The 24,770-nt window shown below is 42.4% G+C and overlaps 1 protein-coding gene across 1 annotated transcript in view; it reads right to left on the reverse strand.

Annotated features, from left to right (window-relative positions):
- The window catches only part of LOC138652301 (B-cell lymphoma 3 protein-like), a 60,575-nt gene that overhangs the window by 27,132 nt on the left and 8,673 nt on the right, over positions 1 to 24,770 (reverse strand). The window contains exon 2 of the mRNA XM_069743090.1: positions 8,022 to 8,196. Within this exon, the coding sequence (XP_069599191.1) occupies positions 8,022 to 8,196 (175 nt within the window). The remainder of the gene's footprint in view (positions 1 to 8,021; positions 8,197 to 24,770) is intronic.

Consider the following 24,770-nt stretch of genomic DNA (forward strand, 5'->3'; position numbering starts at 1 on the left):
ACTGTAGATAACTCAGGGTGCAGATTACTACAGAAGAGTAGGTATCAGCACTCCCTGCAACACAAACTGATGGGCCATACTTGCCAACTCTCCCAGATTTTCCCATAAAGTGATGGAAAAAGTGGAAAATTTCCCAGAACCCTGGTGGCGCTGGCAAATCACCCAGGTGACCAACATACTCATCTTTCCCAATTTTTAATGTCCTCCAGACAACTTCCGTTGAGTGGGTTTGGGGTCTGTATTTTAAAGAGGTTTTCTAGTTTTAGGAAAACCTCTTCCCCCTTTCAACCTGTTCTTTACTCACGATTAGAGTTGAGCAAATATGTTCGGCAACGATTGCCGAATCCAAATTTGCCATATTCGTGCCATATTGGTACCCTATTTGTGCCTAAGTTATGTTTGACGATCGGTTCCGAACATATTCGCTCATCTCTAGTCCCATAGACTCCAATGACATTCGGCTGTGTTTGGCGAATATTGCAAATACAATATTTGCCGGCGATAGTAATCCGAACAGAATTTTGCAAAATTTTCTCAACTCTACTCACCATCCCCAGGTCCAGCACTGAGTCTCCGACGCTGCTTCAAGCACGTGCTATTGTCTGCAGCACTGACTTCACCTCGACAGCGCTGCAGCCAATAAATGAGCTCAGTTATCGCCTGAGTTATGGCACAAGCCGCTGAGTTCATTGATGGGCTGCAGTGTCGAAGTGACGTCAGCACTGCAGATAATTATAGACACCAAGAAAAGCAGCAGAGGAAAGGGAGTAAAGTAGCGTTTACGGGGGTCTTTTATATAAACTACAGCCATTTGAAATGATTTATACAAAACAAGAACACCCCTTTAAGGTAGTATGGGGTCTGTAAATTTTAATGTATCTGACTCAGGGACAAAATTTATAAGCTCTGGCTTGGGGGGTTTATTTTTTTTGGATAGTCTTTTTAAAGGAACCCAATATGGCTTTTGTATTTTGGTGGTCTTGTTTGGGGGTCTGTATTTATTTAGGTTTATTTTACGGGATAACCTAGCTTCTCCTTTTCTCTAAGGGAATATTTATTTATGGGCCTACATTTGTTTATGGAGTAATTTATGATGGGCCAACGTCTATGCCGACGCCAATTCCCCCATACGCAGGAACGATCGGGTTGGTTGAGTGTTGATGTGTTTTTTATGGGAAGAGAACAAAACCATTGGGGCATTAAAATCGAATCTGCCCAATCCTTTGGCCAAACTCACCAAAATCGGTGAAGCTGACCATCTCCAATGTTTATGAAGGCACCTACAATTTAAGCTCAATCCCAGTAAGCTGCATCTATGGGTGAAAGGCTATTAAATAATGGAACATCTAGCAGGTCTTCTGTAAGTAGTGTACAAAATAATACAGCTTTCGGAATGAAAAGTGATCACTATATTTAGGGGTTATATATTATCGATCGACGATAGATCACATCTACAATGTTGGTCATGAACTGATTGGGGAAGAGGAATGCTGAAGCCACAAATGGACATCATTAAAACAAGTTGGGGGAGGTGAGACGGGGAAGTACTGGAAGGTTAAGGAAGTCTGTGGTTTTAAAGGGTGGGGAAAGAGGGGGTTTGTGGTTTTCGAAAACAGACAGATTAGGTGGTTTCTAAGCTTTTTACCATTTGTGATCTTCCAGTAAAAAAAAGGTGAATCTCTGGTTATTACAGGTCATCGGTCGAAACAATCTCTGTATAAATAGAAAAGTTGATATAGTATCTGCGTTTCGTATTTATCATGTTATTTATCTAATCCCAACAAGGAAAGCATAATTTGCAGGCAAATTTGCATGTTCAATTACTGGGCCAGGAGGAAAAAAGTCCTTTAAATTCAGAGCAACAATGATTTACTGAAAACATCCTGATTCTAGATTCCGGCAGCACAAACACATATTCTTTTCTCAGCGTTGATCTTAGCTTAACATTTTTTTTTTTTTTTTTTTAAAGTGGCGCAACATTTTTGAAAAGTTTTGATAGAAAAAAAAATATTTCATGATACTCTGTCTGGAGATGTATATACTATGTGTGAACCATGAGTTGTAGCCTGTCGAGGGTTTTGCTAGCCTGTCATCATATTCTATTACAGTTTCATGTAAACTGCAACTTGGGGGAATATTTAGTGAATTATTAATCTATCATTACTATTATATTATGCTACCCATCTTGTGAGATAAACCAAAACAAGCCATCATTTCTATTCTTATTCTATTCTTAAGACAAACGAAAAATTTCCATGTTCTTGAAAGTATATGCAACTGTCTTTCTCACAAATTTTGCACGGTGTAAAAAAAAAAAATATATATATTTTTCTACAATTTCTTGCAGTAATACAATTTTGGACCCGCGCACACCACCTGAATACAGCTGTTGGTTAGCATTGGTTACTATCTATTTTTTTTCATATCCAGATAAGTTGAGGACACTTGGAGATTAATAAGTGTGTTTGGAATTAAAGAGATCAAAAGGGGTTCAATACAGTCCTAGGAGACCTCAGAGTGTTATGCATGTATTTTCTGGGCAATTAGAGGTTTTGCAGTATTGAGTTTCGCAGCAAGTTTATTCACGGTAAATCAAGTTTTTGGGAAAAAAACATAGCAAATGCAGGTGAATTTGAATTTCAAAGATCTCATAGAAAACACCTGTGAGTCTTACTTTACTTGCCATCTCATACAGAAAGCCTGTGAGTCCTGTTTTCCCCATTCACTCCTAGATAAAGCCTGTGAGTCTTACTTCCCTGGCCGACTCATACAGAAAGCTTGCAAGTCTTGCTTACTCATTCACTCCTAAATAAAGCCTGTGAGTCCCATTTCCTCTGTATACTGCTAGATGAAAGCCTGTGAGCCCTGTTTCCTCTTTTCATTTCTATATAAAACCTGTGAATTCTGCTTCCTCCGTTCACTCCCAGATAAAGCCTGTGAGTCTTTCTTCCCCTGTTCACTCCCAGATAAAGCCTGTGAGTTGTGTTTCTTCTGTTCACTCATAGATAAAAATCTGTGAGCCTTGTTTCCTCCATTCACTCCTAGGTAAAGCCTGAAGGCCCCATTTCCTCTCTTCACTCCTAGATAAAGTCTGTGAGTGATGTTTCCTCTTTTTACTCCTAGATAAAGCCTGTGAGTCCTGATTCCTATGTTGTCTACTAGATAAAGCCTGTGAACCCTGCTGCTCCGTTGACACCTACTTAAAGCCTGTGAGTAATTCTTTCATCACAAACTCATACAGAAAGCCTGAGTCAATCTTTATCCCTCGCCCACTCATAGAGACAGCCTAGAAGTACTGCTTCTCAGTCCACTTATTAAAGAAAGCCTTTGAGTCCTGTAACGTTCACCTAATCATAGACAAAAGCCTGTGAGTCCTTGTTCTCTCACCCAGTAATAGAGAAAGCCTGTGAGTGCTGGTTCTCTCACTCATTAATAGAGAACGTGTGTGAGTGCTGGTTCTCTCACCCAGCAATAGAAGATGCCTGTGAGTGCTGGTTCTCTCTCTCATTAATAGAGAAAGACTGTGAGTGCTGGTTCTCTCACTTGTTAATAGAGAAAGACTGAGTGTTGGTTCTCTCACTTGTTAATAGAAAAAGCCTGTGACTGCTGGTTCTCTCACTCATTAATAAAGAAAGCCAGTGATTGCTGGTTCTCTCACCAAGCAATAGAGAAAGCCTGTGAGTGCTGGTTCTCTCACTTGTTAATAGAAAAAGCCTGTGACTGGTGGTTCTCTCACTCATTAATAAAGAAAGCCTGTGATTGTTGGTTCTTTCACCAAGCAATAGAGAAAGCCTGTGAGTGCTGGTTCTCTCATCCAGTAATAGAGAAAACCTGTGAGTGTTGGCTCTCTCACCCAGTAATAGAGAAAGCCTGTGAGTGCTGGTTCTCTGACTCATTAATAGAGAAAGCCTGTGAGTGTTGGTTCTCTCATCCAGTAATAGAGAAAGCCTGTGAGTGCTGGTTCTCTCATCCAGCGATAGAGAATGCCTGAGTGCTGGTTCTCTCACTCATTATTAGAGAAAGCCTGTGAGTGCTGGTTCTCTTACCAAGCAATAGAGAAAGCCTGTGAGTGCTGGTTCTCTCATCCAGTAATAGAGAAAGCCTGTGAGTGCTGGTTCTATCACTCATTTATAGAGAAAGCCTGTGAGTGCTGGTTCTCTCATCCAGTAATAGAGAAAGCCTGTGAGTGCTGGTTCTCTCATCCATTAATAGAGAAAGCCTATGAGTGCTGGTTCTCTCATCCAGCGATAGAGAATGCCTGTGAGTGCTCGTTCTCTCACTCATTATTAGAGAAAGCCTGTGAGTGCTGGTTCTCTCACCCAACAATAGAGAAATCCTATGAGTGCTGGTTCTCTCACTCATTAATAAACAAAGCCTGTGAGTGTTGGTTCTCTCACCAAGCAATGGAGAAAGCCTGTAAGTGCAGATTCTCTCATCCAGTAATAGAGAAAGCCTGTGAGTGTTGGTTCTCTCACCCAGTAATAGAGAAAGCCTGTGAGTGTTGGTTCTCTCACCCAGTAATAGAGAAATCCTGTGAGTGCTGGTTCTCTCACTCATTAATAAACAAAGCCTGTGAGTGTTGGTTCTCTCACCAAGCAATAGAGAAAGCCTGTGAGTGTTGGTTCTCTCACCCAGTAATAGAGAAAGCCTGTGAGTGCTGGTTCTCTCACCCAGTAATAGAGAAAGCCTGTGAGTGCTGGTTCTCTCACCCAGTAATAGAGAAAGCCTGTGAGTGCTGGTTCTCTCATCCAGTAATAGAGAAAGCCTGTGAGTGCTGGTTCTCTCATCCAGTAATAGAGAAAGCCTGTGAGTGCTGGTTCTCTCACCCAGTAATAGAGAAAGCCTGTGAGTGCTGGTTCTCTCACCCAGTAATAGAGAAAGCCTGTGAGTGCTGGTTCTCTCATCCAGTAATAGAGAAAGCCTGTGAGTGCTGGTTCTCTCATCCAGTAATAGAGAAAGACTGTGAGTGTTGGTTCTCTTACCCAGTAATAGAGAAAGCCTGTGAGTTCTGGTTCTCTCACCCAGTAATAGAGAAAGCCTGTGAGTGCTGGTTCTCTCATCCAGTAATAGAGAAAGCCTGTGAGTGCTGGTTCTCTCATCCAGTAATAGAGAAAGCCTGTGAGTGCTGGTTCTCTCATCCAGTAATAGAGAAAGACTGTGAGTGTTGGTTCTCTTACCCAGTAATAGAGAAAGCCTGTGAGTGCTGGTTCTCTCACCCAGTAATAGAGAAAGCCTGTGAGTGCTGGTTCTCTCATCCAGTAATAGAGAAAGCCTGTGAGTGCTGGTTGTCTCATCCAGTAATAGAGAAATCCTGTGAGTGCTGGTTCTCTCACCCAGTAATAGAGAAATCCTGTGAGTGCTGGTTCTCTCACCCAGTAATAGAGAAAGCCTGTGAGTGCTGGTTCTCTCATCCAGTAATAGAGAAATCCTGTGAGTGCTGGTTCTCTCACTCATTAATAAACAAAGCCTGTGAGTGTTGGTTCTCTCACCAAGCAATAGAGAAAGCCTGTGAGTGTTGGTTCTCTCACCCAGTAATAGAGAAAGCCTGTGAGTGCTGGTTCTCTCATCCAGTAATAGAGAAAGCCTGTGAGTGCTGGTTCTCTCATCCAGTAATAGAGAAAGCCTGTGAGTGCTGGTTCTATCACTCATTTATAGAGAAAGCCTGTGAGTGCTGGTTCTCTCATCCAGTAATAGAGAAAGCCTGTGAGTGCTGGTTCTCTCATCCATTAATAGAGAAAGCCTATGAGTGCTGGTTCTCTCATCCAGCGATAGAGAATGCCTGTGAGTGCTCGTTCTCTCACTCATTATTAGAGAAAGCCTGTGAGTGCTGGTTCTCTCACCCAACAATAGAGAAATCCTATGAGTGCTGGTTCTCTCACTCATTAATAAACAAAGCCTGTGAGTGTTGGTTCTCTCACCAAGCAATGGAGAAAGCCTGTAAGTGCAGATTCTCTCATCCAGTAATAGAGAAAGCCTGTGAGTGTTGGTTCTCTCACCCAGTAATAGAGAAAGCCTGTGAGTGTTGGTTCTCTCACCCAGTAATAGAGAAATCCTGTGAGTGCTGGTTCTCTCACTCATTAATAAACAAAGCCTGTGAGTGTTGGTTCTCTCACCAAGCAATAGAGAAAGCCTGTGAGTGTTGGTTCTCTCACCCAGTAATAGAGAAAGCCTGTGAGTGCTGGTTCTCTCACCCAGTAATAGAGAAAGCCTGTGAGTGCTGGTTCTCTCACCCAGTAATAGAGAAAGCCTGTGAGTGCTGGTTCTCTCATCCAGTAATAGAGAAAGCCTGTGAGTGCTGGTTCTCTCATCCAGTAATAGAGAAAGCCTGTGAGTGCTGGTTCTCTCACCCAGTAATAGAGAAAGCCTGTGAGTGCTGGTTCTCTCACCCAGTAATAGAGAAAGCCTGTGAGTGCTGGTTCTCTCATCCAGTAATAGAGAAAGCCTGTGAGTGCTGGTTCTCTCATCCAGTAATAGAGAAAGACTGTGAGTGTTGGTTCTCTTACCCAGTAATAGAGAAAGCCTGTGAGTGCTGGTTCTCTCACCCAGTAATAGAGAAAGCCTGTGAGTGCTGGTTCTCTCATCCAGTAATAGAGAAAGCCTGTGAGTGCTGGTTCTCTCATCCAGTAATAGAGAAAGCCTGTGAGTGCTGGTTCTCTCATCCAGTAATAGAGAAAGACTGTGAGTGTTGGTTCTCTTACCCAGTAATAGAGAAAGCCTGTGAGTGCTGGTTCTCTCACCCAGTAATAGAGAAAGCCTGTGAGTGCTGGTTCTCTCATCCAGTAATAGAGAAAGCCTGTGAGTGCTGGTTCTCTCATCCAGTAATAGAGAAATCCTGTGAGTGCTGGTTCTCTCACCCAGTAATAGAGAAATCCTGTGAGTGCTGGTTCTCTCACCCAGTAATAGAGAAAGCCTGTGAGTGCTGGTTCTCTCATCCAGTAATAGAGAAATCCTGTGAGTGCTGGTTCTCTCACTCATTAATAAACAAAGCCTGTGAGTGTTGGTTCTCTCACCAAGCAATAGAGAAAGCCTGTGAGTGTTGGTTCTCTCACCCAGTAATAGAGAAAGCCTGTGAGTGCTGGTTCTCTCATCCAGTAATAGAGAAAGCCTGTGAGTGCTGGTTCTCTCATCCAGTAATAGAGAAAGCCTGTGAGTGCTGGTTCTCTCATCCAGTAATAGAGAAAGACTGTGAGTGTTGGTTCTCTTACCCAGTAATAGAGAAAGCCTGTGAGTGCTGGTTCTCTCATCCAGTAATAGAGAAAGCCTGTGAGTGCTGGTTCTCTCATCCAGTAATAGAGAAAGACTGTGAGTGTTGGTTCTCTCACCCAGTAATAGAGAAAGCCTGTGAGTGCTGGTTCTCTCATCCAGTAATAGAGAAAGCCTGTGAGTGCTGGTTCTCTCACCCAGTAATAGAGAAAGCCTGTGAGTGCTGGTTCTCTCATCCAGTAATAGAGAAAGCCTGTGAGTGCTGGTTCTCTCATCCAGTAATAGAGAAAGCCTGTGAGTGCTGGTTCTCTCACCCAGTAATAGAGAAAGCCTGTGAGTGCTGGTTCTCTCATCCAGTAATAGAGAAAGACTGTGAGTGTTGGTTCTCTTACCCAGTAATAGAGAAAGCCTGTGAGTGCTGGTTCTCTCACCCAGTAATAGAGAAAGCCTGTGAGTGCTGGTTCTCTCATCCAGTAATAGAGAAAGCCTGTGAGTGCTGGTTCTCTCATCCAGTAATAGAGAAAGCCTGTGAGACTTCCATCCTGTAATGTTGCCTCTGCTCCTGTGTGCATATGTGTGTTGATCACATGACAAGGTGGCCATGAATAGAAGGCTGTTGGTGATACCATGGCAGCCACTAGAGCAAGCAGAATCTTTATAAAACTGTAATAGTATTCCATTATTTCATATTTTTCATCTATATTTAAATAAATTAAAAGATTAATGTATTTGTCCACATGCTAATGTATGAAAGAGATCATGTAAGATTCAGATTAGAAGCAACGAAGATGGCAGGCTGCGAATTTAGAGGCCCTTACGTGTCTCCATCTTCATCTGGTTGGGTAGCAGCAATGAGGTCAGCCTGGAAGTCTGTGTCTGTAGGAACCACGGTTGTGTGATATGGTGTCACAAGTCTCAGGAGGGGCGATTCCAAAATGGCAGAGGCAGATGTTGGATACAGGGATAACGTGGGGGCGATACAAGGACTGCTCCCTGCAACAACAACAAAAAACAAGAGAAAAACATATGTCAGCTAAAAAAATAATGGATGATTGATCCATGTGCTGTTCTTATTTTAACAAATGTATTCAAGTCTATCCAAGGGTGGAACCCAACTGAGTTCAATTAACGCAAATACAAAATTTCCCCAACACATCAGAGGAGGAAATGTTGACAATAAAGATAATTAGGATTACGTGCCACAAAGAGTAATGCAAAAAAAATCATCTGGGTTCACTTTTGTCTTCCTTTTTATTAACTTCAAGGGATTGTCCATTTTTTTTAAATTAAAAATGATAAAGTATTGTAAACTTATCTGGTAGTTAACACCCTCTGCTTCTACAGCATTAACGCTCCGAGGGTCTCACTGATCATATTAACTCTAGTCTTGTGATGACATGCAGCCAATCACTAGCCTTAGCACTGATAGAGGCATGGTCAGAACATGACAACTGAGGCCACTAATTGGCTACAATAATCACAAGACAGTACGTGGTCAACAAATCATCACTGCAAGATGGTTCATGAAGATCAGCGAGACCGGGACCTACAAAGGAGACCAGTCAGAATCTTCTATATCCCCAAACCATTTATATGACTATGCAGCCCTTTAAACTATAAACAATTTTATGATCCCAATACAATGTTCCAGAAGTGAGAAATTATTTTTTGAAGTTCTTTATATATATATATGTGCCTGGAAGTGCACGGGGGCATGATGGTGCTCTTACAGCTTCTCAGCCTCACACTGTATTCTCTGCCTAGTGCCACCTTTCTCTGTTGACCGAGAGGTTGTTGGCTCCAATAGATGCCAGGAAATGCCGCGCAAGGCTGAGGGTCTGTAAGTGCACCATCACGCCCCATTGCACATCTAGACCCACATATACAAAATTCAAAAGGCAATTTTTCACTACTGAAGCATCACTTTGGGGTCATAAACGAGTTACATAGTCATCTAAATTGTAGGGGGATGTAGAGGTTTTCTTTAATGCATTCCAACTGTTGTGGACTTTTTTTTAAATCTTGAACAATCACTTTAAATTGGTCTTGTAATTTTTGGTAGAATATTCAGATTTATAGGAAGAAGTTCCTTCCACTGGAATTAAAAAACTATCTAGGTCAGAGTCCTATAGAGAATCTGTCACCAGTTTATGCTTTCGAATCTGGGGACATCATAAAATAGGGACAGAAAGTTCTGTGTCACTTACTGGGCTACTTTCTTTAGTTTTGATAAAATTACTGTTGTATCTGCTGCAGCTCTGCTAGTCTTCTCAATGATGAGCTCAGTCTAAGGACAAAGTCAGGCAGCTTTGTAAATTGTCAAGATTTTGTTTGAACAAGAACTAAAATAACACTTTAAGAGTAGATATGAGATTTAGTGGCTTCAATGGACACTAAGCCATAAATACGAGGGACACATTTGACTTGTTACCATAACTTTCAAATTATCACATCTGTTGACTTGCACTATGGGGCTTTTCTGACATATCCCCTTTGGATTCATGTTAATCACGTCATAGTCTTAAATGTTTACTGGCTTTAATTTCAGCAGGAGCTGGTTTTCCCCGTTGTTCCTTCGCGCTGGTCTGTTACAAATAGTTTATACGAGTGTGACACAAATAGCCGAGCCTTAACAGGGATGCACTAACTCGTCTCATGCTCCATACGTTTCTGAATAATGATGTTCTAGTCACATCCGAAGTTATAAATTGTCCTACCCCAGATGATCAGTTTGGGGTACACAAATTATGGCCGTTTTGAAGCCTTTACCGAAAATATATTATCTTTTAGGGTTGTTCTGGTCTTTGTTCTTCAGGAGCGCAATGCTCCCCTGCCTCCTGGCTTCCTGCTTGCCAGGGAACGGTGTGCTCCTGAAGATGGACCAGCAATATGGACATAAATCATATCCTTTCCCATGGTGCAAGCAGAGGCAGCATTGTAGTACCACAGTGACACTGAAGATGGCTGGATCCAAGGATGTTGGAAGCACGCTCCATGCCTAGAAAACCAGTCACCTATGGTAGGCTGCAGAGGTGGCTAGCATCTAAGGCTACGAACATTACACAATGGACTTAAAAGTCCTTCAATTCTTGGGAACGAATGTGGAATCTTGATTTTACAAGTACCTTGAATGTTGCGAGCACGCTCCTTGTCTAGAAAACCAGTCATCTACGGTAGGCTGCAGAGGTGGCTAGCATCAAAGACTACGAGCATTACACAGTGGAATTAAAAATCCCTCCATTCTTGGTAACAAATGTGGAATTCTTGTTTTTACAAGTAGCTTGAAACTTTACCGGTTTAAGATGGCGAGAAATCTCATTTAATGGGCAGTTGAGTAGAAGCTGTCATCCACAGAGCTCCACTGACATTATGTTAAGGGTAACAGAACTTTTATAAACTATTGATAAATCAGAGTGAAACGGTAAAACTTTTGATTGGTGGGGATCTAGCTGCCAAGACCCACTGATTTCTAAAATGAAGAGGCAGATGTGATGAGTTAAGCTCTGCCTTTCTCCAAGCTTTAAGAAGGACTACTAGACTTTGCATGGAGCCTGTCTTCAATATTGCAGGAAAGTAAAGCTTGTCTTTTTCTCCTTGGTTATGGCAATCAGTTAGGTCTCAGCTCTTGAACCCTCACCAGTTAAAACAGGTCTCGAAAACATTTCAAACGTTTAGTGAAAGTGCAGTCATACTCTTTTAGACTTATATACATGGGAAACAAAATCCTATTACCATGCATCAGCCACTGAGGACTCTCAAATTTAAGACTTTTATGTACACTTAAAGATGTCCTTGGATAAAATAAATCTTGGTAGGATTCAATGAGTACAATCCTCTTAAAATAGCCTTAGCGCTAGATCTTTAGGGTAAACAAAGACCAAACATATTGGATGTCAACATACCCAATCTTTTTTTTTGTGTCACGTGAAGCACTTCGTCCATCAGCATATTTCCTCCATTGGGTAAAGACGTTTATGGTGAGGGCAAGGATAAAAACTATGAGCCAAACCTTTGGCCAACAGCTATTTTATATGTAAGGATGATTTTATTTACTTGAAGATGGAGAGTACAATCGGTTTGGATCTAATATTCAGTGTAACAAACACAGTAACCTTGCCCAACATGTAACATCCTTCCTGAAACCTAACGTGAAGCTACTGGACCCAAAGCAGGGGTCAAAACCTAACATGGATCATTTATAGACTTAGAGTTCTCTGATGTACAGTTAGGGCCAGAAATATTTGGACAGTGACACAATTTTCGCGAGTTGGGCTCTGCATGCCACCACATTGGATTTGAAATGAAACCTCTACAACAGAATTCAAGTGCAGATTGTAACGTTTAATTTGAAGGGTTGAATAAAAATATCTGATAGAAAATGTAGGAATTGTACACATTTCTTTACAAACACTCCACATTTTAGGAGGTCAAAAGTAATTGGACAAATAAACATAACCCAAACAAAATATTTTTATTTTCAATATTTTGTTGCAAATCCTTTGGAGGCAATCACTGCCTTAAGTCTGGAACCCATGGACATCACCAAACGCTGGGTTTCCTCCTTCTTAATGCTTTGCCAGGCCTTTACAGCCGCAGCCTTCAGGTCTTGCTTGTTTGTGGGTCTTTCCGTCTTAAGTCTGGATTTGAGCAAGTGAAATGCATGCTCAATTGGGTTTAGATCTGGAGATTGACTTGGCCATTGCAGAATGTTCCACTTTTTGGCACTCATGAACTCCTTGGTAGCTTTGGCTGTATGCTTGGGGTCATTGTCCATCTGTACTATGAAGCGCCGTCCAATCAACTTTGCAGCATTTGGCTGAATCTGGGCTGAAAGTATATCCCGGTCCACTTCAGAATTCATCCGGCTACTCTTGTCTGCTCTTATGTCATCAATAAACACAAGTGACCCAGTGCCATTGAAAGCCATGCATGCCCATGCCATCACGTTGCCTCCACCATGTTTTACAGAGGATGTGGTGTGCCTTGGATCATGTGCCGTTCCCTTTCTTCTCCAAACTTTTTTCTTCCCATCATTCTGGTACAGGTTGATCTTTGTCTCATCTGTCCATAGAATACTTTTCCAGAACTGAGCTGGCTTCTTGAGGTGTTTTTCTGCAAATTTAACTCTGGCCTGTCTATTTTTGGTATTGATGAATGGTTTGCATCTAGATGTGCCCATTTGTATTTACTGTCATGGAGTCTTCTCTTTACTGTTGACTTAGAGACAGATACACCTACTTCACTGAGAGTGTTCTGGACTTCAGTTGATGTTGTGAACGGGTTCTTCTTCACCAAATTAAGTATGCGGCGATCATCCACCACTGTTGTCATCCGTGGACGCCCAGGCCTTTTTGAGTTCCCAAGCTCACCAGTCAATTCCTTTTTTCTCAGAATGTACCCAACTGTTGATTTTGCTACTCCAAGCATGTCTGCTATCTCTCTGATGGATTTTTTCTTTTTTTTCAGCCTCAGGATGTTCTGCTTCACCTCAATTGAGAGTTCCTTTGACCGCATGTTGTCTGCTCACAGCAACAGCTTCCAAATGCAAAACCACACAGCTGGAATCCACCCCTGACCTTTTAACTACTTCATTGATTACAGGTTAACGAGGGAGACGCCTTCAGAGTTAATTGCAGCCCTTAGAGTCCATTGTCCAATTACTTTTGGTCCCTTGAAAAAGAGGACGCTATGCATTACAGAGCTATGATTCCTAAACCCTTTCTCCGATTTGGATGTGGAAACTATCATATTGCAGCTGGGAGTGTGCACTTTCAGCCCATATTATATATATAATTGTATTTCTGAACATGTTTTTGTAAACAGCTAAAATAACAAAACTTGTGTCACTGTCCAAATATTTCTGGCCCTAACTGTACTAGAAGGGGTTTTGGCTTCTCTCAAGCACCAGTGCCAGGTAGTAGCTTCTACCGCTTCACTGCCCTCCTAGCTACACCCATGCTTCCTTATAATATACATATTATGAGCCACACCAATTTACAATACAAAAAAGCAGAAACCTGACTATATTAACTACAACACACTCTTCCAATGTGCATCCCCAATGCTTTATGGGAAGCGCATAAGAATAACGCCAGCTCTGGAAACCACCTGAAATTTGTAGGCGTCCCATATCTTCCCGGATTTTAATGAACGTCAATTAGGAGTTAACACCAATACTTGTAGACACAAGCAACAATCTGGACCGATACGATACACATGGTTGGGTTATTACAAAGGTCAAGGATTCCTCGGGAATGAATGCAATAAGTCGGATGGAGCAGTTGGACCGATCTTCTTGTTCCTTGAACTTTACAGGCAATGCCTTAGAAAGTATTTTTCCATATGCAATATTCATTCAAACTGGATTTATGTATAAAATCACCATTGGGTAAAACTGGAAATTGTCCATTGGGCCAAATTAAGATGACATCTGGAATTATACGCAAACACATTCCTCTAAAGATGACTTAGACCTACAATGACCAAAGACAAAGCAGATATGCCAACTTTTTACCAGTTTGGTATGGCGTGTCCAATATATCCTAATGAAGGTATCATGGTGTTCAAGCGGTCAATCCAACAAGACAAAAACATTGCATCTTCTCCCTGATTATGTTTCCTCTGGAATCCTTGTTTTTTCCTTCCATACTGCAAAAACACATTGATAGGTCAACTAGTTTCCAGAGAAATATAGGAAGGAGATTACTTTGTGAGTCTCACTATGGACAAGGACTGATGTTACTGATAAGGTGACTATTTGGGGAACTCTTTTTTGACCATCAGTGTCTGTACAAGAATTACAGATGCCAACCTACGCAATAAATGAGGAATATGGTGGTTCTGAGACAGCGCTGCCCAAGGTTCAAAGGTACGATCACACACAAAGGTGAAACATGAATGCAGTTTATGTCAACGCGTTTCAGGGTTTTCAAACTTCTTCTTCAGGACCAAACCACAATGATCATTACCGACCTATGGCAGATATTTACTGGAAAGTTGATCATCGTGTTTTTTTAGTTGTAGTCAAAAAATTAATCTTGATCTACATCCCAACAATGGAAGCCCAGACCAGTCAACAGGCCATGGTAGAGATTGATGGGTCGTTTTGTCTGAAGTGTCACTAAGTTATGGCATTGTCATCCAGAACAAAAATATTTGATGGCCAACCACAAAAAAAAACTTCAAAAAACCATTGTCTGAAATCTCTCATGTATGGTCTACAGTTGTAGAACTACGGTATATAAATTATGGATAATAAGTTATTCATACTGGAAATGAAGACGAAATCCTGGCTGGGAGACTATCAATTCAGCAGAAAATACTGTCTATAGCCTATACAAATATAATCTATATAAAAGATTGGGACAAAATTATATTACACATCACATCATACACTGAAGCTGAGTCACAGTCTGGATTATACTCCAGAGCAGAAATCATACATCTGATAAATGCCATTGGAAACAGACAACACACAGTCACCTCAGCTAAGATATTTGCATTCTCATAGATAAGAATAGTTACAATGCCCAGTGAAAGAATAGGGCAGAATAAGTAATGTAATGTAATGTGTGTACACAGTGACTGTACCAGCAGAAGAGTGAGTGCAGCTCTGGGGTATAATACAGGAGGTAACTCAGGATAAGTAATGTAATGTGTGTACACAGTGACTGCACCAGCACAATAGTGAGTGCAGTTCTGGGGTATAATACAGGATGTAACTCAGGATCAGTAATGTAATGTATGTACACAGTGACTGCACCAGCAGAATAGTGAGTGCAGCTCTGGAGTACTCAAGTTTGAATACAGCATTTTCTACTGTATATGTGTACTATATTAGGATGAATTTCATTCACATGATGTATAGTGGCTTGCAAAAGTATCCCCCCTTTGTTATTTTTCATGTTTTGCTACTTCACAACCTGGAATTTCACTTTTTTTAGGGTTTGCATCAGTTCATGTAAAGAACATGCCTACAACTGTGAACATTTGGTTCACTATTATTGTGACACAAACAGTAAATAAGCCAAAATAACTGATAACTTCAGTGTGCATAGCTATTCACCCTCCTAAAGTCAGTACTTTGTAGAGCCTTTTTTTGTGGCAATTACAGCTGTAAGTCACTTTAGATACGTCTCTATGAGCTTTTCACACCTTACCACCGGAATTTTTGCCCATTCTTCAAGGCAAAATTGCTCCTTCATGTTAGACGGTTTCCTCTGCTGAACAGCAATCTACAAGTCTGACCACTGATTCTCAATTGAATTAATGTCTGGGTTTTGACTCAGCTACTCCAAACATTTACACTTTTCCTCTTAAACTACGAGTGTTGCTTTAGCAGTATGCTTTGGGTCATTGTCTTGTTGGAAGGTGAACCTCTGTCCCAGTCTCAAATCACTGACAAACTGAAACAGGATTTGCTCTAGAATATCCCTGTATTTCACACCATCCATGTTCCCCTCGAATCGGATCATTTTCTCTGTCCCTGCTGACAAAAATCATCCCAACAGCATGATGGGGTCACCACCATGGTTCACTGTGAGGATTGTGTTCTTGGGGTGATGAGAGGTGTTGGTATGGAGAAAAGACACAGCATTTACCTTTGAGGACAAAAAGTTCAATTTTGGTCTCATCTGCTGATTTGGGGAGTCAACCACATGTCTTTTGGCAAACTCAAAACGAGCCTTACAATTTGTGTACGTAAAGGCTTTTTTTCTGCCAACTCTTCCATAAAGGCTACCTCTATGGAGTGTACCGGTTATTGTGGTCATATGGACAGGTACTCCAGTCTCTGCTTGGGAACTCTGCAGCTCCTTCAGAGATACATTTGGTCTATGTGCTCCCTATCTGATTAATACCCTCCTTCCCGGGCTGATAGTTTTGGTGGGCACCCTCTCTTGGCAGGTTTGTTGAGGCACCATGCCCTTTCCACTTGATAATGAATTTAATGGTGCTCCCGGGATCATAAGAGATTGAGGTTTTTTTTATATATTTTTAATAAGAGGCACAACTAACCAAACAACACAATGAAGACCAAGGAAATCTCCAAACAACACCATGAAGACCAAGGAGATCTCCAGACAACACCATGAAGACCAAGGACATTTCCAATCACCATGAAGACCAAGGAGATCTCCAAACAAGTCAGGGACAAAGTTGTTGAGAAGTACAAGTCAGGGTTGGGTTATTAATGGTGTTGCAGCCTATTAGGCCATTCAGAAAAGGTAAAGTATATATTCTCACAGACATGTGACACTTAGATTGCACACAGGGGGACGTCCTGTCACTAAGCATGGGACTTACGAAGGGAATTGCTTGCACCAAAAAATTTTTTATTCTCAGCCATTTTTAATAATCGACTCTCCTTCTTATCTCCCAGGAAAGCTGTAAGGAGTGCAGACTGGGCAGTGGAGCGTCACTTCATGAAACTGCTTAGATACAATGCAAACAGCATAACACTTGATTCAAAGATGATGTTATGCAACAGCCCGATAACAAGAATGATATTTAGGCCATGTACACAGTGCACATTTCCCTGCAGACGCTCCTAGTAATATTTGCTAGTTCTCAGATCACATTTACACACTTTGCCAAAGAGATAATGAGCCTACAGTATTTGTCTAATTGTACCCTCATTGACAGCTTCTCAGCGTCCCTACTCCCTGCTGATGAATCATTGGCCATCTAGCCTGACTGACAGCTCCCTACAGTCCCTCCTCCCTACTGCTAGATCTCTGCACATCTAGCCTGATGGACAGCTCCTCAGTATCCCTCCTCCCTGCTGATGAATCACTGGCCATCTAGCCTGATGGACAGCTCCTCAGTGTCCCTCCTCCCTGCTGATGAATCACTGGCCATCTAGCCTGACAGACAGCTCCTCAGTGTCCCTCCTCCCTGCTGATGAATCACTGGCCATCTAGCCTGACTGACAGCTTCTCAGTGTCCCTCCTCCCTGCTGCTGGCTCTCTGCACATCTAGCCTGACAGATAAGCACTGTATATCCCCAGAGCTAGGCCCTGAATAAGGAAGTGCAGATAGATACAGAGAAGACAGGCTAATGGAGCGCCAAGCTGGCGGTGGGGGGGTGTTGATTGAGAGAGGTCTGATGCAGCTCTTGCCGGGTGCCTCAGGAGAGGAATAAACTGAGTTGCAGGATATTCTGGTCACATGAGAGCGCACAAGACACAGATGAAAGGATTAAAAGGTTTTTTTGTTTATTGAAATCCACAACGCGTTTCGACGCAACAGCTCCATCTTCATCAGGTAGCAGTATACAGAGAGTGAGCCGGAGTAAGTATGTAAAGGAACACCAACCAATGAGATTTAAGGAGCAATTATTCGGACCACATGATTAGATGGGATCACATGATTAATTAGGATACAAGTCGCAAGCGCAGTTTAAACACATATATATCAAAAAAGGTAAAAAAGACTGGATATAGCAAAATAATTATATAAAATCAAATAGAATAAAAACAATAAAATGCATAAAAATAATAAAAGAACAGGGCAAAAGTGCAGCCAGTATGTGACTTTTTCAATAATGAGATTTAACCTCTCAAGTGCCAGTGTGCCGAGTTTAAAAATCCAATAACTTTCTCTTCTTACTAAATTAGTTAAACGATCAGGCAGATCATTAGGTATCTGATCTATGATAGTAAGCTGTAGTGAACTTAGGTCCCTATTATGCACTACGAGAAAGTATTTTGAAAGACTATGCATTAAATACCCACTCCGGATGTTCTGACGGTGTTTATTCATCCTTGCATGCATAGTCTATATTGTCCGTCTGACATATTGCAGCCCACAACCACATTCAATCAGATAAACTATGTAGCAGGAATGACAATTTACATGGCAGTTAATATTAAAACTGGTACCCGTAGCGTATGACCGACAAGAGGGTGGATAGGGCACGGTATGTCAATGAGGGCACTAGAATCTTGAGTGACTCTGAAAATTATGTTAAACTGGAGCATGACACTTCGGCTGCAATGTTTTCCCAATACATTGGGTTTATCTAAAGAAGCTTGGTCCCTTGGGATCCCGAATAAAAAGGAGTTCAAATTCCTCAACATCTCCAGATTTAAAACCCCCTTTTTTATTTTTTACCTAAAATTCACAAGGACCACAAAAATCCCCCCAGCCGGCCCATTATATCAGGTATCGGCTCCATTACCAGCAATCTCTCGCTTTATGTACCTGTTCTTGCAAAAATATGTTATGGATCTGAACTCTTATCTTAGAGACTCCTCCCATCTAATTGACCATCTTTTATCTCTACCGAATGTTCCCTGTTGTTTTTTGCTAACCATGGATGTACAGGCCCTTTATTCAAATATTCCCCATGCTTTAGGCCTTGAGGTGGTAACTCAATTTTTGCAGACTGATGGCCAACTACATTCCATGCAAATTGAGTTTTTAAAAAGAGCTTTTTACCACCTGGTGAGGGGCTGCGCGATGGGGGATGAGATTTTCCCCCAGTTACGCTAATCTGTTCATGGGGGCGTTCGAGTTAATCTTCATCGTGCAGTCCCCACTGATGGTGGGCAAAATTGCCCTCTACCGCCGTTTTATCGACGATCTTTTTATTATCTGGACGGGCTCCGAACTAGAAGCACTCGATTTCGTTTAGTCCCTGAATATGAATTCTTGGGGACTGAAATTTACAGCCAACATACTGCATCTAGTACAGCAATTCATTTTCTAGATTTAATGGTATATGTCGACCCGTTCGGTCACTTTTCAACATCTACGCATTTCAAAATGGTAGACGTAAATAGCTATCTACTGTAAGTTTTAGGCTATGTGCACAAGTATTCTTGGCCACCGTGCATTTTTCCGCAGCAGATTTGATAAATCTGCAGGGCAAAAAAACGCTGCGTTTTTGCTGCAGGTTTATCGCGGATTTACCGCGGATTTACCGCGGATTTACTGCGGTTTTCACTGCGGTTTTACAACTGCGGTGTTCCATAGGGGCAGCTGTGGAATGTATCCGCAAAAAGAAGTGACATGCTGCGGAATGTAAACCGCTGCGTTTCCGCGCGTTTTTTTCCACAGCATGTGCACAGCGTTTTTGGTTTCCCATAGGTTTACATTGAATTGTAAACTCATGGGAAACTGCTGCGGATCCGCAGCAGCGGAAATGCTGCGGATCCGCAGCAAAATCTGCATCGTGTGCACAAACCCTTAGCAGTGGTCACCTCCCTAATTGGATTTCAAATATCCCTTATGGGCAGTGCTGGAGGATTAATAAGAACTGCACTAAAGACAGTGATTTCTTCAAAGAAGCCAATCTCCTGAAACATCATTTTAAGAGTAAAGGGTACCCTAAAAAATTGGTTTATGATGCATTAAAGAGAGCCAAATCCTTCACACAAAGAGAATGCATTGAGCAGATTAAAAATAAGAATAATAGGTTTGTTAAACCCTCTGATTTCACTAAATTGAGTTTTATAACTACTTTTAACCAATTACATGGGGTCGTACTAAACCTCTTGAAAAAATATTGGTTCATTTTGAAAGGGCTTCCAGTTTTATCAGCGCATATTCCTGCGCAACCTAGAACCATCTTCAGAAAAGATCGCACCCTTTGTAACATTGTTGCTCCCAGCAACGCAACTTGTGAGTCCTCATCCACATCCACTTGCAGGACACACCATAATCCGGGCTTTTTTGCATGCAGGGCAGCTAAGTGTTTATGTTGTGGCTCCATCAGTAATGGAGCGAAAGAATTTCAGTCATTCACTACGGGTACCAGTTTTAAAATTAACTGCCATGTAAATTGCCATTCCTGCTACACAGTTTATCTGATCGAATGTGGTTGTGGGCTGCAATATGTCAGGCGGGCAATACAGGCTATGCATGCAAGGATGAATAAACACCGTCAGAACATCCGGAATGGGTATTTAATGCATATTTTGTCAAAACACTTTCTCGTAGTGCATAATAGGGACTTAAGTTCTCTACAGCTTACTATCATAGATCAGATACCAAATGATAAGCCTGATCGTTTTACTAATTTAGTAAGAAGAGAAAGTTATTGGATTTGTAAACTCGGCACACTGGCACCTGAGGGGTTAAATCTCATTATTGAAAAAGTCACATAATGGCTGCACTTTTGCCCCATTCTTTTATTATCTTTATGCATTTTATTGTTTTTATTTGATTTGATTTGATATAATTATTTTGCTATATCCTGTCTTTTTTTACCTTTTTTGATATATATGTGTTTAAACTGCGTTTGCGACTTGTATCCTAATTAATCATGTGATCCCATCTAATCATGTGTTATGAATAATTGCTCCTTTAATCTCATTGGTTGGTGCTCCTTTACATACTTACTCCGGCTCACTCTCTGTATATTGCCACCTGATGAAGACGGAGCTGTTTCGTTGAAAAGCGTAGTGGATTTCAATAAACAAGAAAAACTTTAAATCCTGTCATCTGTGTCCTGTGCACTCCCATGTGACCGGAGTATCCTGCAACTCATTGAATAAGGAAGTGGTGGGATGAGCACTGGTCAATCCCCACTGTACACTAAAAGAAGAAGGGAGACAAACAAGGGGGAAGAAACTTATCTTGAGCCGACTCAAAGAGGTAACACCAAATGTCCTCCAACAGCACCAGAGAGGAAGAACGCTGACTACTGTAGCTCCAAGCCTTCAAGCTCCAAGCCTTCACAAGGGCAAATGTGAATATCACCGATGCCTCCCTGCAGCAGACTGAGAGTCTATAAACACCCAGGTCCAGGTGTGTCAATTAGAACCGGAGGGAGGTTGCCACTGAGTCCAAAAGTCTGAAGGATTAAGAATGCGTCTGCAATGCCAATCGCAGAGACATTCTGCAGCCAGATGCATAGCGACTGTAGCATCTGACACACCGGTGACAGTGCCTTAGGCCAGAATCACACATGCGAGAAGTTAACACCCAGCATTACCGCCGTCACTCAGGAGTGGAGTGTGCGGCCACATAGCAATAAATGCAGCTGCACGCTCCGCTCCTGAGTGATGGCGGCAATGCCGGGTGTTAACATGCGATACTCGGCCGTATTTCTCGCATGTGTGATCCCGGCCTTAGTGTTTTGTGCTCCCGAATCTCTGACTATTAAGCTTCTCAAAATCCCCCCTCCCTGTTGCTGAATCTCTGCTCATCTAGCCTGACAGACATCTCCTCAGTGTCCTTCTTGCTGCTCCTCAACCTTTACCCACCTAGTATGATGCACAGCTCATCAATACATATATGCTAGCCACCTTAGGGATAGACCCAAGTTGGGCTAAATGTAGCGGGACGAAAGAGACCGAAAAGCCCTCTACTTAAAGGAAATACATAGTGGATGCTTTCCTGAAACGGAAAGTACTTGCAAGCAGCATAATACAAAGTATAGCAGGTTTACCCAGAATCCTTTGCAGTAGGCGGAGCTATGCAAATCATCTCTTTCCACCCCAGTCTAATCCACAGCGCTTGGAACCGCCAAGCGTGCAATGCTGCGGATTAGTTCCAGCCCTGTGCTGATGAGGGCCTAAAGCCCGAAACACGTGTCCACAGGTAGGAATTGGTTGGCTGTGTAAATTTAGAAACTAATCCGCAGCATTGCACGCTTGGCGGTTCCAAGCGCTGTGGATTAGACTGGGGTGGAAAGAGATGATTTGCATAGCTCCGCCTACTGCAAAGGATTCTGGGTAAACCTGCTATTCTTTGTATTATGCTGCTTGCAAGTACTTTCCGTTTCAGGAAAGCATCCACTATGCAGCTCATCAATGTCTTCCTCCTTGCTGCTGAAACTCCAGCAATTTAGCCTGATTGATAGCTGTTTAGTGTCCCTCCTCCCTGCTGTTTGAGAATATCTGACTGACTGGCCTGATTAAGAGATCATCAGAGTCCCTACTACCTGCTTCTGAATCTCCACCTATATAGTCTCACTAATAGCTTCACAGTGTCCTCCTTGCTGCTGCTACACCCACCTAGCCTGAGCCACAGATCCTCATTGTCTTCTTACCTGCTGCTGAATCTCCAGCCATTTAACCTGACTAATAGCTGTTGAGTGTCCCTCCTTCCCGCTGATTCAGATTCTCTTCTCACCTACTCTGATTAACAGCCCCTCAGTGGCCCTCCTCCCTGCTGCTGCTGAGATCTCACACTGCTCAATACAAGCTGCAGCTGTCAGTCAGCCTGAATGCACCTAGACTCATAAGCTCTCTCACTTTAGTTAGACTCACAGAATATTAATTTTAATAACCGGATTATACAGCCATTCTGACAGAGTTTCAAAGTCCGTACACAAGCCTCATCAGGTCTAAGAGATCTGTTTTATTATGCATGCAGTTTGTAATGTGAAATTTGGTGACCGGTCTGATAGACTGCTGACTTGGACACCTGGTGAAATCCCTAGTAACTTGAAAGTGATTATCCTATGTGGCAATCGAGTAGACAATTCCCCACATGTATCCATATCCTGTTGAGAAATATATTTCTAATGGAACAAGGACCTTGCTGAAGGATTATATAAACTTTTCCGCATGAGACTTTATCCATCCAATCATTGTTTATACCAGGAAGTGACGACTTAAGTACAATTCACGTAAATCTGATGAAGTCTCCTCCCGCATCCACAGATCAGCGTCCTGTTACTGGCATATCCTTAAGGAAAATGATTGCATCACACAAGCTGCAGGATTGTGGCTTTACTAAGAAAAACTACAATTATAGGACCATACGAAGATGATCTCATATATTTAGGAAGCTTCACCCAGGGGACACTTCTGAGAATGAACTAGGAAATGTCCTTATCAACAGTAAACTCATAGGCCCCAAGAAACTGTCACAGTAAAACCACCAAATATTGTGTGGGTCCTCTCCATCCACCCAAAACAGTTCTGACACATAGAGGCATAGACTCGACAAGACCTCTGAAAGTGTCCTGTGATATCTGGTATCAAGATGTTACCAGCAGATCCTTTCCAGTCCTGTAAATTGTGACGATTGGATCGATATGTGGGGATCTTGGAGACACGTTGTACTACAACCCTTTGTCTTGTGTCACAGTTTTCGCAGTGTGGGATGGGCACTGGCATTAAGGAAAACTTCTGACATGAATGGGTCTATAATTGGTGTGGTGGAACATGTCACATTCACATAGTACAGGAACCAAGGTTATCCAGCAGAACATCGCCGCATCACATGGCTTCTGCTGCTTGTTTCCTTCCCATTGTGCATCCTATTACCATCTCTTTCCCCATGTACCATAATTGGTGCCTATTGTTCACCCACCCATCCGTCCACATCATGTAGAAGAAAAAGAGACTAATCCGACCCAATCACCTTCTTCTATTGCGGTTTGGTCCAGATCTGATGCTCATGTGTCCATTCAGGGTCAACATGGGCACTCTGATGGGTCTTCACCTACACAGGCCCGTAAACAGCAATCTGCAATGTTCTTTGTGTTATGAGACCTTTCTATCAAAGCCAGCAGGAACTATTTCCGCAATTTCTGTTACAGTAGCTCATTTATGGGATCAGAGTAGACAGGCTAGTCTTCGATACCCATTTGCATTATTGTCCTTCACCTTAGGTACATATTAACCCATGTATACTGAGAATACACTACAAGACTTGTCATATACCTCGAATACCCAACAAGACCTGCTGTATACTAGGAAAACCCCACAAGATCTGCTGAATACTGGGAACACCCCACAAGACCAGTTGTATACCGAGAACAGCACACAAGAGCTGCTGTATATCAAGAACACTCCAAGATCGGACATATACTAGGAATGCCCCAGAAGATCAGACATATAGCAAGAGCACCTCACAACATCTGACATATACCAGAACACCACACAAGACCTGTCATATATCGGGAACACCCCACAAGACCTACTGTATACCAGGAACATCCCACAAGACCAGCCATATACTGGAAACACTCCACAAAATGTGCTGCAAACTGGGAACACCCCACAAGACCTACTGTTTACCAGGAACACGGCATGAGACCTATCATATTCCAGGAACACTACAAAGGACCTGCCGTATACTGGGAACACCGCAAAAGACCTGCCGTATACTTGGACCACCCCACAAGACCTACCGTATACTGGGAACACTCCACAAGACCTGCCGTATACTGGGAACACTCCACAAGACCCACCGTATACTGGGGACACTCCACAAGACCTGTCATATATCGGGAACACCCCACAAGACCTGCTGTATACCAGGAACATCCCAAAAGACCAGCCATATAGTGGAAACACTCCACAAAATGTGCTGCAAACTGGGAACACCCCACAAGACCTAATGTTTACGAGGAACACCACATGAGACCTATCATATTCCAGGAACACTACAAAGGACATGCCGTATACTGGGAACACCGCAAAAGACCTGCCGTATACTGGGAACACTCCACAAGACCGGCCATATACCAGGAACACCCCACAAGACCTGCCGTATACTGGGAACACTCCACAAGACCTGCCGTATACTGGGAACACTCCACAAGACCGGCCATATACCAGGAACACCCCACAAGACCTGCCGTATACTGGGAACACTCCACAACA

Source organism: Ranitomeya imitator, chromosome 10, assembly GCF_032444005.1.
Source record: "Ranitomeya imitator isolate aRanImi1 chromosome 10, aRanImi1.pri, whole genome shotgun sequence".
NCBI classification, from domain to species: Eukaryota; Metazoa; Chordata; class Amphibia; order Anura; family Dendrobatidae; genus Ranitomeya; species Ranitomeya imitator.